Source organism: Aquila chrysaetos, chromosome 10, assembly GCF_900496995.4.
Source record: "Aquila chrysaetos chrysaetos chromosome 10, bAquChr1.4, whole genome shotgun sequence".
NCBI classification, from domain to species: domain Eukaryota; kingdom Metazoa; phylum Chordata; class Aves; order Accipitriformes; family Accipitridae; genus Aquila; species Aquila chrysaetos.
Genome location: NC_044013.1, coordinates 41,613,202 through 41,626,800, shown reverse-complemented (window position 1 = coordinate 41,626,800; position 13,599 = coordinate 41,613,202). Strand labels below are relative to the sequence as shown.

At 41.4% G+C, this 13,599-nt stretch overlaps 1 protein-coding gene across 9 annotated transcripts in view; it reads left to right on the top strand.

The window, feature by feature from the left end:
• ACACA (acetyl-CoA carboxylase alpha) overlaps positions 1 to 13,599 on the top strand; it is a 140,991-nt gene that overhangs the window by 73,074 nt on the left and 54,318 nt on the right. For all 9 annotated transcript variants that reach the window (XM_041126817.1, XM_041126820.1, XM_030028210.1 and 6 more), the window contains 3 exons: positions 169 to 372; positions 2,792 to 2,947; positions 3,551 to 3,697. In XM_041126817.1, the coding sequence (XP_040982751.1) occupies positions 169 to 372; positions 2,792 to 2,947; positions 3,551 to 3,697 (507 nt within the window). The remainder of the gene's footprint in view (positions 1 to 168; positions 373 to 2,791; positions 2,948 to 3,550; positions 3,698 to 13,599) is intronic.

The window sequence follows — 13,599 nt, the reverse complement described above, 5'->3', positions numbered from 1 at the left end:
ACCGGGCACGTGCTGCTGTTTGGTGCTTCCATCTCTCCTCTTCTGTGATGTTGCCCCTGCACGCCGGGGTGTCCCTTTGAGGAGGACCTTAGAGCAGGGGGATGGAGGGGTGACAAAGCGGTGGATGTGTCCAGAAAGGTGAGGGAAATTCTTCTCGTGTGTTTTAAGATTGAAGAATCCGTGCGGAGCATGGTGATGCGCTACGGGAGTCGCCTGTGGAAACTCCGCGTCCTCCAAGCCGAGCTGAAGATCAACATTCGTTTGACGCCGACTGGGAAGGCAATTCCCATTCGTCTCTTCTTGACCAATGAGTCAGGCTACTATTTGGACATCAGCCTCTACAAAGAAGTGACAGACTCCAGAACAGGACAGGTATGGTTCCATATGGCTGCATGGTTTGAGGAGCAAATTATTTGCGGGGGGAACGCATTATACCTGATGAAGCTCTTCTGTGGTTTGCAGTGTTTTCAGGTAATATAAAATTGCCATTCAACTTTGCCAAAGGAAGAAGAATGTAAAGATAACCTTGCAATAGGCGTGTAGGTGTGCAAAATGTAATCAATTATGTAAAAGTGCATATCTTCTAATTGTCTTGTACGTACCTTCAGTCATTTGTACATCTCTCTTCCGCTGTGGCAGAGTGCTTAAAAAAGTAATAGAAAAGTAGTCACTGTTAGTGCTCGTCCTGTAGGTCGTAATAAAAAATATTATTAATTGTACGTTTCCCTGAGTAGATAGAGAAAATCTGTGAACTTGTCTTTTAAATTCTAAAGATATAGGGAATGACCTGGGTAGGATGATATAAAATTATTGAAGGTGCTTTTATATCATTTTTATGAAGCGTAATGGGCTCTTTTGTAATGGTTGTGGCTATTCTGGTATTTCTGCTTTTCATGGCATAGGAATAGTGCGGTTAACTGAAATACCTACATATGCTAAGATACGTGGAGCATAGGATGTATGAAAAATATTTAAATACAGAAATGTTTACATCTCCCTCTGTAATAATCTCTCTGCCTTGCAGTAGTAGCAGCAGAATAAATCACTTGAGCACCGTTAATGTTGAACACAAAGTGCTGGGTCACCTTTTCTCCCATTCTTTTCCATTTAAATTTTTCCAGCAAGCTGCCTGGCCTTACAGTCCATCCAGTTCTGGAGATCCTAGAACAGATAGTGTCTGTATGTTTTACTTCATTTCTGCCTTTGAGTGGAGATGAGAAAAGAAAAGAACATTTTAATAACCTCCAGTAGCTGAGCTTAACACTTGAGTTTTGTTAGTCATTTGTGAAGGTCACCTTTCATCTTAAACTCTGTCTTTGATGAGCTTTATTTTTTTAAAGCTAGGAGAATGCGCTTATGTGTGTACGGTTTCCCAATATTTGATTCTTTTTAATTTTTTTTTTCCAGGATATTGAACTAGGTTCTATTAAAAAATTATACTGATAGGAATTATTTCAATTAACTCTTTGAGGAGTTGGGAGGAAGGTTTGTCTTACAAAGCTTGAAGGTGTTAGTTTTTTGAGAAACTTCGGTAAATCTTGCCCCTCGTGATTGAACTTTGTAGGATGGGTTCAGATCTGTGTATTTTTTCCTGTGTTTTCAGAGGGTTATTTTGAACTTAGAGAATTCTTTTTAAAGAATTCAAACATTAGCAACGTACTGGGTGCTGAGCACTTTCATGACTTCTGAAGAATGGAAAAATAGATTAATCATGAGAGAATGACCCTGATCTCTTGTTCGGCAGTTTCTGTGGTAATGAGTGGCGATGCTCAGTACAGCCTTCTCTAGTTCCCACAGAACTGCTCTGAAACTTTCCAGAGTTTTAAGGAGAATTGGGCCCAAGTGCAGTAACAGATCCTAACACAGGTGCTGTCACAAATACTTGTTACCCTGAATAAATATTTCTCCCATTGAAGAAGCTACTTCACAAAGCAATGTTTGTGAAGACTGAAGAGAGCATGAACTACTATTTTTAATCTAAAAACTAAAATAGGCTTTACTTACTGAATTTTGTCATCAGTGGAATTCTTCAATTAATTTATTCTTCAATTGGGAAAAGATCTGCCATTTGTAACATCAGGTCTGATCACCGTTCTGTTAAAAACAGCCTAATCATGTTGCTTCTTTCAGGTGTGTTTCTATGAAGCAGCATTTGTGCAGTGTTGTCCCAGCTAAGCAGTGCTACTCCTGTTTCTTAGTTGAAATAGATTTCCTTCTGAGTCCTGGCTGAGTGGAATATATAGTGCCATGAAGCATGGCAGCTGATAATTCATGTTGCTACTCTGGGAAAATCTTTTAAACTTATAATATCAAAACTTCAAGCAAAATGACATATGCAAGTCTTGACCTAGCTTCCATGATCAGCCAGTGGAGATACGGATACCGTGCTGTTCGACTACATAAATAACAGAGTTCTCCTCTCTGCTCCCAGCTATCACAATCCATCGGCATAGGTACAGTGTCAGGGGAAATACTGGTGAATGTGAAGTCATCTAAGGCACGGGCTTTTTTCTGTGGGGATGTGGCTCTGTTCGCTTAGCTTTCTGCTGAGATATGGCAATAAGTCAGTGATACTCAGATCCGTGCAGTAATGGTCCAGCACTGTCTCCAAAGGGTAGTAATGCGTGATGAAGCACGGTGTTACAGGATATGCGAGTATTAACATATTTGTAGAGAACAGAAACAAGCCTGATCAGTCTGGAATATCCTGATGATTTTTGGTAAAATCTGGATGAGATAGGTGTATGGAACCAGTGGATTAAGCAGTAATTGGTCATGTTTTGTGCTGCAGATTATGTTCCAGGCATATGGAGATAAACAGGGACCGCTTCATGGGATGCTGATCAATACCCCGTACGTGACCAAAGACCTGCTGCAGTCCAAGAGATTCCAGGCACAGTCTTTAGGGACATCATATGTCTATGACATTCCTGAGATGTTTCGGCAGGTAAGAGTTCTTAAGGCCCGGTGGATTGTTCTAAACTTTTGTACCTGCAAAGCAGTTCTATGAGTTGCCGTCCTTGCTTGTCAGGGAAACAAGTGGCCTGGAGTGGCTAACAATGGTTCCCCAGGGTCTATACAGCTATGGATTGAGTCTACTTTGCAAGAAATTAGGACTCTTTGATACACTGCTGCTGTAGTTCCGTTAATAAGTCAAATGGTAGAAGCTGAAATGTAAACCAACTTCCGTTTCTTGTTTATGTTTCTTTGTTTCCCCACACTGTTATCTAGCCTTCCTAGAGGATTAGACAGTGCAGGGGTGATAGTTCTTAGGACAGAACTCATACATCACTGAATGTGTTAACGAGTTGCAGAATTTACTGTGCATCTGATTTGCTGGGTTCTATCCTGAATCACATAATTTGAATTACACTGTTGTGGGTGAAACTGTGTTTCATGGTTTAAATTCCAAAGTAAGTTATATCCACTGAATAGTGTAAGTAGAAGTGGGGGGAGGGATATTTCTGTCTTGAATATTAAGTCACAGTGGATTGAATAAAAATATTTGCAGATGATGTTCTTAACAAGAATTTATCTTTTCATCATCTAGTCTTTGATTAAACTCTGGGATTCTATGAATGAACATGCATTCCTGCCAACGCCACCGCTGCCTTCTGACATACTAACGTACACTGAGTTGGTGTTGGATGATCAGGGCCAGCTCGTGCACATGAACAGGCTGCCAGGAGGAAATGAGGCAAGTTGCACTTCTTTAATGATACTTTTCTTTCCATGTCCCGCAGTACATTGTATTTTGGACTAGGTTTGACAATTGTAAGGAAAATTTACCAACCAGGCACAAAATCTATTCATTCAGTCTTTCACAGATCAAATCCCTCTCTTGAAAATGAGATTTTTGTTTCATTAAAAATTAATACCTTCCATACAATGGGTATTTTAGCCTCCATAGTAAATGATGATTCCATTTCAAACCTGTGCCTGTACTGTTTTTCCTTCATAATTAAAAAGTGCTCATTCAGCTATTCCAGGTAACTGGGGTTTGTATTTGAGCAAAATATGTTTTACAAGACTAAATAGAAATGTTTTCATTTGCTTAAAAAAACGAAAAAACAATTTTATGCTTTCCATTTAAATACTCACCATGCAGTGTTTGTGTAGCACACTGGCAAGGTGTGTGCAACATCCCCCTCTAGTGAATGATTTACTTCAGACTAACAACCTGCTAATGCTGTTGGGTAATACAGTTACTCCTTCAGTTCAAGCAGGACGAAGCTCTACTGTTGTTGTGGGCTTTTGCTGGTATGTCTTTACATTAGCAAGCTAAAGATTGCAGCATTGAAATGACTGGAGAATAAAGCTAAATAGCAGAAGACGTGTTTATTTTTTTTGCTTAGGCTAGGTGGGATTCAGTAAGTGAATGTTCCTACAGTTATTTAAATTTGAACCATTCTAAGTGGTGGTATCACTTATTTTTTCTTGGCATCATTGAACTAGCACTGTGCTTTTACTAGATATATAACTTAAGATTTGCAAAAGCTCTGTTCAAAAATGTCAAGTATGGTGATGAGAGGAAATAGGGGTTTTCATCACTGTTTACTGCATGTATCTTGTCAGGGGAAGGTTTTGAATATGATGTTTTCAAATTGAACCTAATCAGAAAATGGTGACTATGGGAGCACTACATCCTTGTCTTTTGCTGGCCTATAGGAGCAATGTTTTAACTAGTATAATTAAATCTGAAATGAGCTATTCTCTGCATTCTTAGTGAAAGCTGAGGCTGCAGTGCTGTGGAGGCTTATGCCATCATCTTTCTCTCTTTCTCTGCTCTCATTCAGCGTTTGAGTGGATGGTGGCTGGGGAAATAGCAAAGTCCCTCAGGGACGTAGCTCTGTTCTTGCTGAAATTACAAGCACAGAGCTGCCTGGGCATGAACATGTAGTGTTTACTCTGCCAGCATGAATACAAATAGTCTTATTATAAGAAATTCTGTACCCAAAGACCACCAAAAAAAATTAGGAGTTTTTTTTAACCCTTGGTAGACTTAGTTGTGTGCAATCTGTAAAGAAATTACATGTCTGTTTTGGTGTGCGTGGTGTTGTTATCTAATGCGCAGGTTCATGCCCTTGCCTCTCTGGCTGTTAGGCCGAGGAGCTGAGTCACTGGAAAGTGAGATAAACAAGGGGAAAACATGATGTTCCCCACACATTTTTCAGTCTGGCTGCTGAAGATCACTTCTTATGGAGGTATATGGCAGACTCTAACCTGCCTTTCAATGACTTCCCAGAAATGAGGTGAGGACGCTGGCCGCAGAGATGAAATCCCAGCCTAGGATTTGGCGTCTCGGGGAAGCCTAGCAAGTGGTCAGACCGAGGAATTGCTCTGTGCCTCCCCAGAGAGGCATGCCGCTCACAGCTGGTAGCGCTAAACTGTCAGCTCAGCCTGTCTGCAGCTGGACAAGTCGCCGTAGGACCATGTGCAGCTGGAATGAGGTTTGAGGCTTTGGTATTGAATTCTGTTACCAATAGCCACTGCACACAATAGCGCTCATTCACAGGTGAGAGCGGACAATCTGAGGAAGAGGTTCCAGCAGCAGTCTGAAGGACAGGTGACATTCAGGAGGCGATGAGTTGCCGAACAGATTCATTCCTCCGTGCTGTGCTTTCTTTATCTGGATGAGCTGACTTCAGGGTTTTATGGTTTAATTCCCTTCAGCTGAGGAAACAAATTTTCACAAACGTGTGCTCAAGTTTCTCTTTCCAAAGAAGATGGCTGCAGGGGTGGAGAAGGAAGAGACAGGATGCTAGATAAATTCAGAGCATAAGCCTTTTCTTTGTTAAGGCTGTAAGTGGATCCATTCTGCTTTTTTTGAGAATCAGTCTGCATAGCATCTGGGCAGAGAAACACAGCATCTTATCTGCCAGGAAGCAAAGATCTTTGGGGTAATCCATCTATGTGGCAGTAGCTGGTAGTATTGCATAGGAAGAGGAGACATGCCACAAGGAGTAGCAGAAAATATTAATTGGTTCTGCATTTCTTCCATATGATACAATGGTGAACCATTCTCAAAATATGGCACATTTCCTTGGCTTCCTAAACTTGTGTGAATTTGTTAAGGAAGAGTTTTGTCCTCAGATAGATGTATTTGACTTCAAAATGCGAGAAGCCCATATACACTGAAAGTCGCATTAAAGGGGAGATGATCCCTAAGAAAATGAGTACAGCGGGGAAGTTGAGGTTCCCAAGCTTTGCAGTGGCTTGCTTGGTAGCCTTGGTCAAAGTTTTTACTGCTTCAGTTTGTTCATATCCTAGTAAGGTGGGACTGCTTTGGGGTGTTATGAGGATAATTTAGACAAATATTTTTTAAGAGTCTTTGAATTTGTACTTGCTAAATAAGTGCTGGATGTTACGTTATATATACAGCATTCCCCCAGTTTTGGTTAGTAACCCTTGATGGTCAGTGCCAATGGAGTCTGTGCCCCAGAGATGCAGAGGTGTGAGCTGTTTCCAGTTCAGACTCCAGTGAGCTGACAGGCGGGAGTGCTTGGTAGGAACTTTCCCAAGTAAATGTGGGGTTTGTTTTTTTTTTTTTTTTCTTTCTTCCCAGAGAGAGTTGCTGATTTTCTGAATCTAAAGTCTTTTGAGAGATTGTACGTCACGTGTTTTTTACTAGGGAGAAAATCTCTGTTGAAAACTTCTGACTGTGGTAAATATAGCTGCTGTTTAGTGCATTTAGGTTCCTATTACTGTTCTACTTGTTTTAGATCAGAGACTCAAACACAGCTATTCATTCCCCCATTGCAAGTGAGTGCCTTACCATCGTGGTATCAGCTGTTCTGAGGTAAGGCTTGTCTTTCCTGTTGGAGCTGTGCTACACAGTATGAACAATTACAATTTCTCTATGTGAAAAGGGGTCAAGACACTCTTCCTCTTAAAGCATTCAGCTGAGCTGAGTGCCCTAATTGTTTTAGCTAGCAGGCGAAATTGAGAAACCAGCATAAAATCCAGGAGATTTGTGGTCAGTGTGTTCAGCTGGATGTCAACAACCGAAGTTGCAATCCCTGCTCTAATACAGGGCAGAGCAGGAGCTCAAAGCTGAGTTTCTCCTGTCCTCTCAGAGTTTGCAAGCAGCGTTCTGGGTTAACCTGGCTAACCTGTCTGTGTCTTCAGGAAAATCTGTGAAATGGGAATTCTCAAGAACTTTCACAATACAAGAGGTCTTCCTCCGCTTAGCTTGTGACCACTTCACGTAGCCCACCACCTCATTTGGCAGTAATTATCTCTTTGCTAGTAGTCTCAACAAAGAAGCCAAGGACTTAATGGACCATGAAAATATAACTTGCTATTTATTCCTAGGCAGTGCTTGCTCCTTCTGAGCAGAGGATCCTGTGTCTTGTCATGGCCACGCGAGGGAGCCTGCCGTGCTGCTGGCCCTGCCGCTTACTCCTGCGGCACAGAAGACATCACTAATTCAGGGCCTTTTTCCAACCTCTTGTTCACCCAGTGCAGCCAGAGTTCTTCCTGAAGGGCATCTGCTGTTTCTTTGGACTGCAGACAGAACCCTGGATGTTGCCTGGAGCTTTCTGCTAGGTGGTTTCTGGTCTGGATCCTTCATGTTAAGCTTGTGACCTGTGTCCTGGTCTATAGTTACTCTTTTTTGGGGAAGGGGGGGGGGGGGTGTTGTGTGTGTGTCCTCTATTACTAGTCTGGCTGCTTTGACACCTCTGCTCGCATGTGAGACTGTTCTGATAAGCTCTGTCTGCTACCATAGGATTTCAGTAAGCCAACACCCTTGACAAGACTGAATGTGCCACACTAAAAAGTTGAGAACAGTTTGTAAATAATGCTCAGAGCCAGCAGGTATAGAAAGGAGCTGAAGAAGACAGTATTTTATCAGCAGAATCAAAACACCAGTCAATAGCTCCCTTCTAATGCTCCTGAGTAAAGACTGAATAGACTTTGGGACAAATGGTATATAATTTATTGTACAACTGTGAGCATTTGAAGAACTAAGCACAGTACCAGAGGTGGATGCTCAGCCTGACTCCAGTCTGACACTTAAGATAGACATGGACCATTGAAATGTACAGAGTTTATATAGGTGGGAGGAAAAAAATCCACTTGTAGTTGTTTGTAATCTTACGCATTTTACTCTAAAATGTCTTTAAGAAGAAGATTTTAAGTTCATACCACAGCCTGGATGCTTATCTAGATTATAACACAAGACTTAACATTTCTGCTGATTTAATTTATTTTTAAGTAAGTGGAAGCCTTTTTTTTAGTGTCACAATCTTTGGTGTTTCGAGCGAAGAGCTTCATTGGGCATGTGGGGTAGAGGTGTGTGATTGGGACTTTCTATGCTAATATTGGGAGGGATGGGTTTTAAAGGATGCAGCTCCTCACCCTGTTTGACAGTGTAAGAGGAGCTGATGGCTGTCCTCTGGGAGCTTTTTGCCCTGGCAGCTCACCTCTGTCAGGCCTGACATCTAAGCCTCTGGTGTTGCTCTGTAGTTACGTGGTTGTGCTAAAATGGGGAAATCTCTGAGTCAGAAATTGTGTGAACGCAGACAAGTGAACAGGGCTAGAGTTCAGACGTGCATGGCAACACGTACAGTATTTAAAAAAGTGTTGGTTGAGAAGCTCTGCTGAAGACCGACCTGTAATGTAGTGACACCCTCTTCAAATGCCCATTGAAGACGGCTTTGTTCTGAAGATTAGCATATTAGCTGAAATCTTAGTGTGAAAAGGTAATTCCCTCAGCCTGTTGGAGAACTCAATATATTACTTGTCATTCTTGAGCTGGGCATTCTGATGCTTTTCTATAGCACTTTTTATGTATTTTTACTACAATTTACTGTGATCCTCTAGCACTGGGACTGTACCATCCGCAGATAAAACCCAACTAATCTTCAAGGACAAGGAGAAAGTGAGTGTGAGGAGTGCCTGCAGCAACACCCCACGTTACCCTTCATCTCAGTCTCATGCGGTGTCCATGTAAAATGTGTCGTTTTCCCTATTGGCACTAGATGTCACAGTTTTTCCTTCTCAGTAGCATGAGGATCAGAAATAATCCATAATCGGAGCTGTTAGCTGGAGTGTTGGCAGGCACCCCTTCTTGTGAATGTGGGAAGGTTTGGCCAGGTGAAATTCAGGACGGCAGCGGGCAGAGGGCTGCTGAAACTCTGCTTTGGCAGCTCCCTGGATTGCCTGGGGCTGAAAGGTGTAGCTAATGAATTTTATACAAGCAAAGCTTAATAGTTGAACTGCATGTTCTGCTTTGTCACCCCGTGTTCCTGCATTTTATGACAGGCACAGGGTATTAAAACATCCGCTGGGCTACTTATGGCGGATGGTAAGTATTTGAGAAAAATCAGAGAGTGGGTGATGGCAAAGTCAGTGAATTAACATGAAGGTGAAGGAAAACACCCCTGCATCTTCTCCTCCCTGCCCCAGCCCCACTACTATCTTTCCCAGAGATTACTGTAAGAATAGTTGTTTCTCTTTGGGTTTCTCAACACTTCTTGATGAGTTTTGGGAACAATCCTGACCTGAAGGCTCTTCTTGCAGTAGGAATGGGTTTAAATAACAGGGAAGCTGGACAACTATTTGTGCTGCACAGCAGGTGGTGTCTCCTCATCTGAAATACTCGTGATGCAATTTCAGAAGGTGATCCTCCTTTGGCAGAATAATTTTAGCCCCTATCAATTAGATGCTTGGCAGTCACAATGATATGTGGGGGTAGGGATCAGGACAGAGCACGTTTTTTGTCATGGACTGGAGAGTGTTATTTTTAGTAAAAGGTGGAATGTCTTGTGACAAGTGGAATATAATACAAATTAAAAGAGGGTCCCCCTAGCATCACTGAAAGCTGATTTTTTTTTTTCCTCACTTACATGCCTAGATCATTTAATGTAACTTTAAGAGTAGCAGGTGTGTGCATGGGAGGATGGAACTGGTGTGGGGTCTTTTGAACTCTGTTAGAGTTGGGATGGATGCGTGTCACAGTGTATATGGAGCATCTGCTTAGCTGAAGAGGGGTTGTACAGTTAAGCAGGACTACTCCGTAATACCTTGAATTGTTTGAAGGGTTAATATTCATGCAGATCAGTATCTTCAATGTGCTGTTTCTCACAGTGTTGTAGATGCAGTATCTTCCGTGGCCTGATTTTTGAAAAGGTGCATGTATGCTATGGCAGCACTAGAAGTTCAAGATTTGAAAAGGCTTTCCTTACAGAACCGGAGGTTATGAGCCTCCAACATATGCCTTTGAGTTAGAATTTATCATAATTACGAGATGAAGTTTTGGAAGGTTATAAGGAAATCCTTTTTTTTTTTTTTTATTTTATATAATCAGATATGACTGTTGAATTTCATAATGCTATCAAACAAATACAGAATTTTAATTTTGTTACCTTTCTTGTAATTCTGACTTTTATCAAATGTTTACGTTGAAATCACACCTCTAATAAAGTGTTAACGCTTTACAAAAATTAAATTCTTGGGTGGGAAGTAGCCCCACACATCACAGGTGAGGCTCTCTGAGGACACTGAAAGCAGTGACTGCCCAAATCATGTCTTATTCAAAGAGCAACTAGAGCTCCAAATTTCTTGAAGGGTTTTAAAATCCTCAAATACAAGCATTACTAGATCAGAGATGTAAGTGGTGGTGCAAAGAGTTTTATTCTGTATTTTGATACATATGTTTGAACACGTGTATATGGATAATATGGATACTGTAGACAAGAAAGTTCTTGCCTACAAGAAAGCTCCTAATAAAGGTTATCTGTCGCTCTCTGTAATTTATCTGTCTGTAACTTCACCAGATGCAAACTATTTCAGCTGAAGTTTTCAAGCCTTACACTCTGCGTAGGGAGAAGTTATTTATTGTTTAGTTTGGAAAGCTTAATCAAAAATGCTTTTGTTTTCGTGAAAAAGCTGGCAGTGTTGCTCAAAGTTGATTTTGTGGGCTTGCAGCAGGAGCTTGAATTTGATATAGAATTTGGTTTGAGTTCAGCATTATGCCTTTTGCTATCCCCAAGAGAGCTGTCCGAGCTTCATACCTTGCAACACAGATGTGTGTGCAGTGAAAACTACTTTTACACTGTCCTTAATGGGTTTTTTGAGCTTTCCTTTTGGTGCTCTGTGTGTCCATCCGCTTTCCCTGAACATCAGCCAGCCTTTTGCTGATTCGCTTCCTGGCTTGCCACCCGAGTGCCCTTTGGTCTAGCGCAAGGCACAAGACAGTACGAATTCACGTCTCCTTCAGTCCACTGTGCTGCACGACACCCTTTACTGAGCAAGCCTTTGTCACGTCTCATCCTGGAACCATTTCTTCCCATCTCTCATCCACTTGGCCGCGTGCTGTTCAGAAGAACCATGCCAACGTGCGCTTGGCTGTGCCGCCTGCGACCACTGCTTTGATTGCTAAATGACACCTTTTTCAGAGCCAAGAAGAGAGTGAAGGAATCCTGGGTTTTGGCACTCCACCCTTGTCAAGGCATTAAGTCTGAATGCCTCTGGCAAACCACGTGCATCGTGCCCTTTTTCTGGGAGTTGGTTCACGCTGAAGATAAAAATTTTACAGCTTTTGGTCACAGTATAACTGCAGAGAGTCTCTCTGGGCATCAGAGTCGAATGATGAAATACCGAAATTGCTACGTCTGCATCAAGTAAAATTTCTGAGGATGTCTTTGTTCCCTTTCTAAAACACACCTTGTCCATGGCTGTGCAGCAGAGTGATTCAGCATCCTGGGGTCAGTGGACATTGGTTTACCTCCAGAATAGACAGAGGTTGTGAAGGGGGAATAAAGCGCGTGTTCCTTGATTTAACAATGTCAGAACATGTGTGCACAGCAGGGGAGAAATGTGCTTTCATTAATGTTCAGCTTCAGCATTTCCAGTGCTCGCATGCTAGACCACTACAACTGTTGCATTTCCTTTCTTATTATAACTTTTGTATGTAGTAAATACTGACATAGAAATGTATTCATGTTTTATATATATTTTTTACATATAAAACTTACACACGATACAGATGCAACAGAATGGGAACAGGACAAAATTGTTGTTGGGGATCTGTAAGTTCAGTTGTCCTACTTAGAGATTTTGAGACCCGTGTCCAGGATTCCAGATTTGGATGTAAATAAATAAAATGAAGCATGGCATAAAGTGCCTAGGTTCAAGCATCATCCTTGTTGTGAGAGAAGTAGAATAAACCAACCCAATTGGCATGGCTCAAGCGTAGATGCTGTCAAATAATAAGCTGTTCTCGTTTACATCAGATTTTCTGTCAGCTACGCTTCTCCAGGAATTACAGAAACTGCTAGAAAGAGACTTAAAAGCCCCCTCTGCCTGAACACCAGCCACCATTTGCATTGGCTTCCCTTCATTCGGAGTCTGTTGTGCTTTCAGGAGGGAGACTGGGATCGGTTTCTTCCCCATTCCCCTCGGTGCCTGTTGTCAACAGCTCTGGCTGCCACTAGCAGTCAATTTGTAACTGCATCAGTGTGTGTATTACTGTTCACATCGATAGCACAATTAATGTTGAAGTCAATTTTGGTGTTAATTTTAGGCCATGATTAGTGTTGACACTGTGTGTCAAACTAATGGCATTTATGAGCACCATGAAAACGAACGTTAGTTAATATCGTGTTTTTACTATCTGTTAATGGTTACATTAAGCCAAAGATCTAGTGGGAGAAGGTGTGTATAAAATTATATATATAAAACTTGTGTGTAATATATGTGTGTCATGCAATTCTGCATTGCTGGTGCTATTCAGGGAGCAAACGACATCTGAGCACTGAATCCTAATCACAGTTTGGAACATCAGAAATAATGATCACTTCTGATCGGAGGTTGTGAATAATTCATCTGGTTTGATTTTCACGTTCTGTCCAGTGATACTTTTCAAACCAAATGTGTTCCTACAGGAGAATAATGGTCCCACTTCTTATGGAAATACTGTGGCACAAATCATTTTGCCAACATAAAAACAGTTAAATAAGACGGTTCCTGCTTTTATTTTTTCCTCCCTCTCGTCTTCATTCCTGGGTGTGCTGGGAATAGAGCTGTGGCAGGAGAAGCACTTCCAAACTGCGCTGGCTCTTAAAAAGAGCCCGTTTTGAAGCCACTGCCGCTTAGCATTACCCATTATTGTTCTGACAGTGCTCTTAGGTGATTAGCTCAGCCTGTCTAATTAACCTGTGAACTCTCAATTTTTTTGGCATGCTGCCGTTAACTTAAAAATCTCATCTTTTTCTTTTCTGAAATAGAAAGCTATCCTCCACTGCCCATAAATTTAAACAGAATCTACATTGTTCATAGCAAAAAAATCCTTAGTTGTGCCCTGTGATTTTTATTACTGGATAAATGGCACAAAACACGCTATGTATTGGGGAGGCAAAAAGACACACAAGTTAATAAAGTGGTGCACTTGAATTTTTCTTTTCTTAAACTGCGTATGGTTGCTCCACATTTATCAGTTTTAAACTGTTTTCAAGAGTTTGTGTTTACTGTGCCCTGACTAGATAGTTTTTCCTATTCTACTAGTGAGCATTAACAAAAGGGGGTTTGTTTATTTAGAGGATACATAATCTTGGGTTAGGGAACTATTCCAAGACTTCTGTTACAATCTGAATT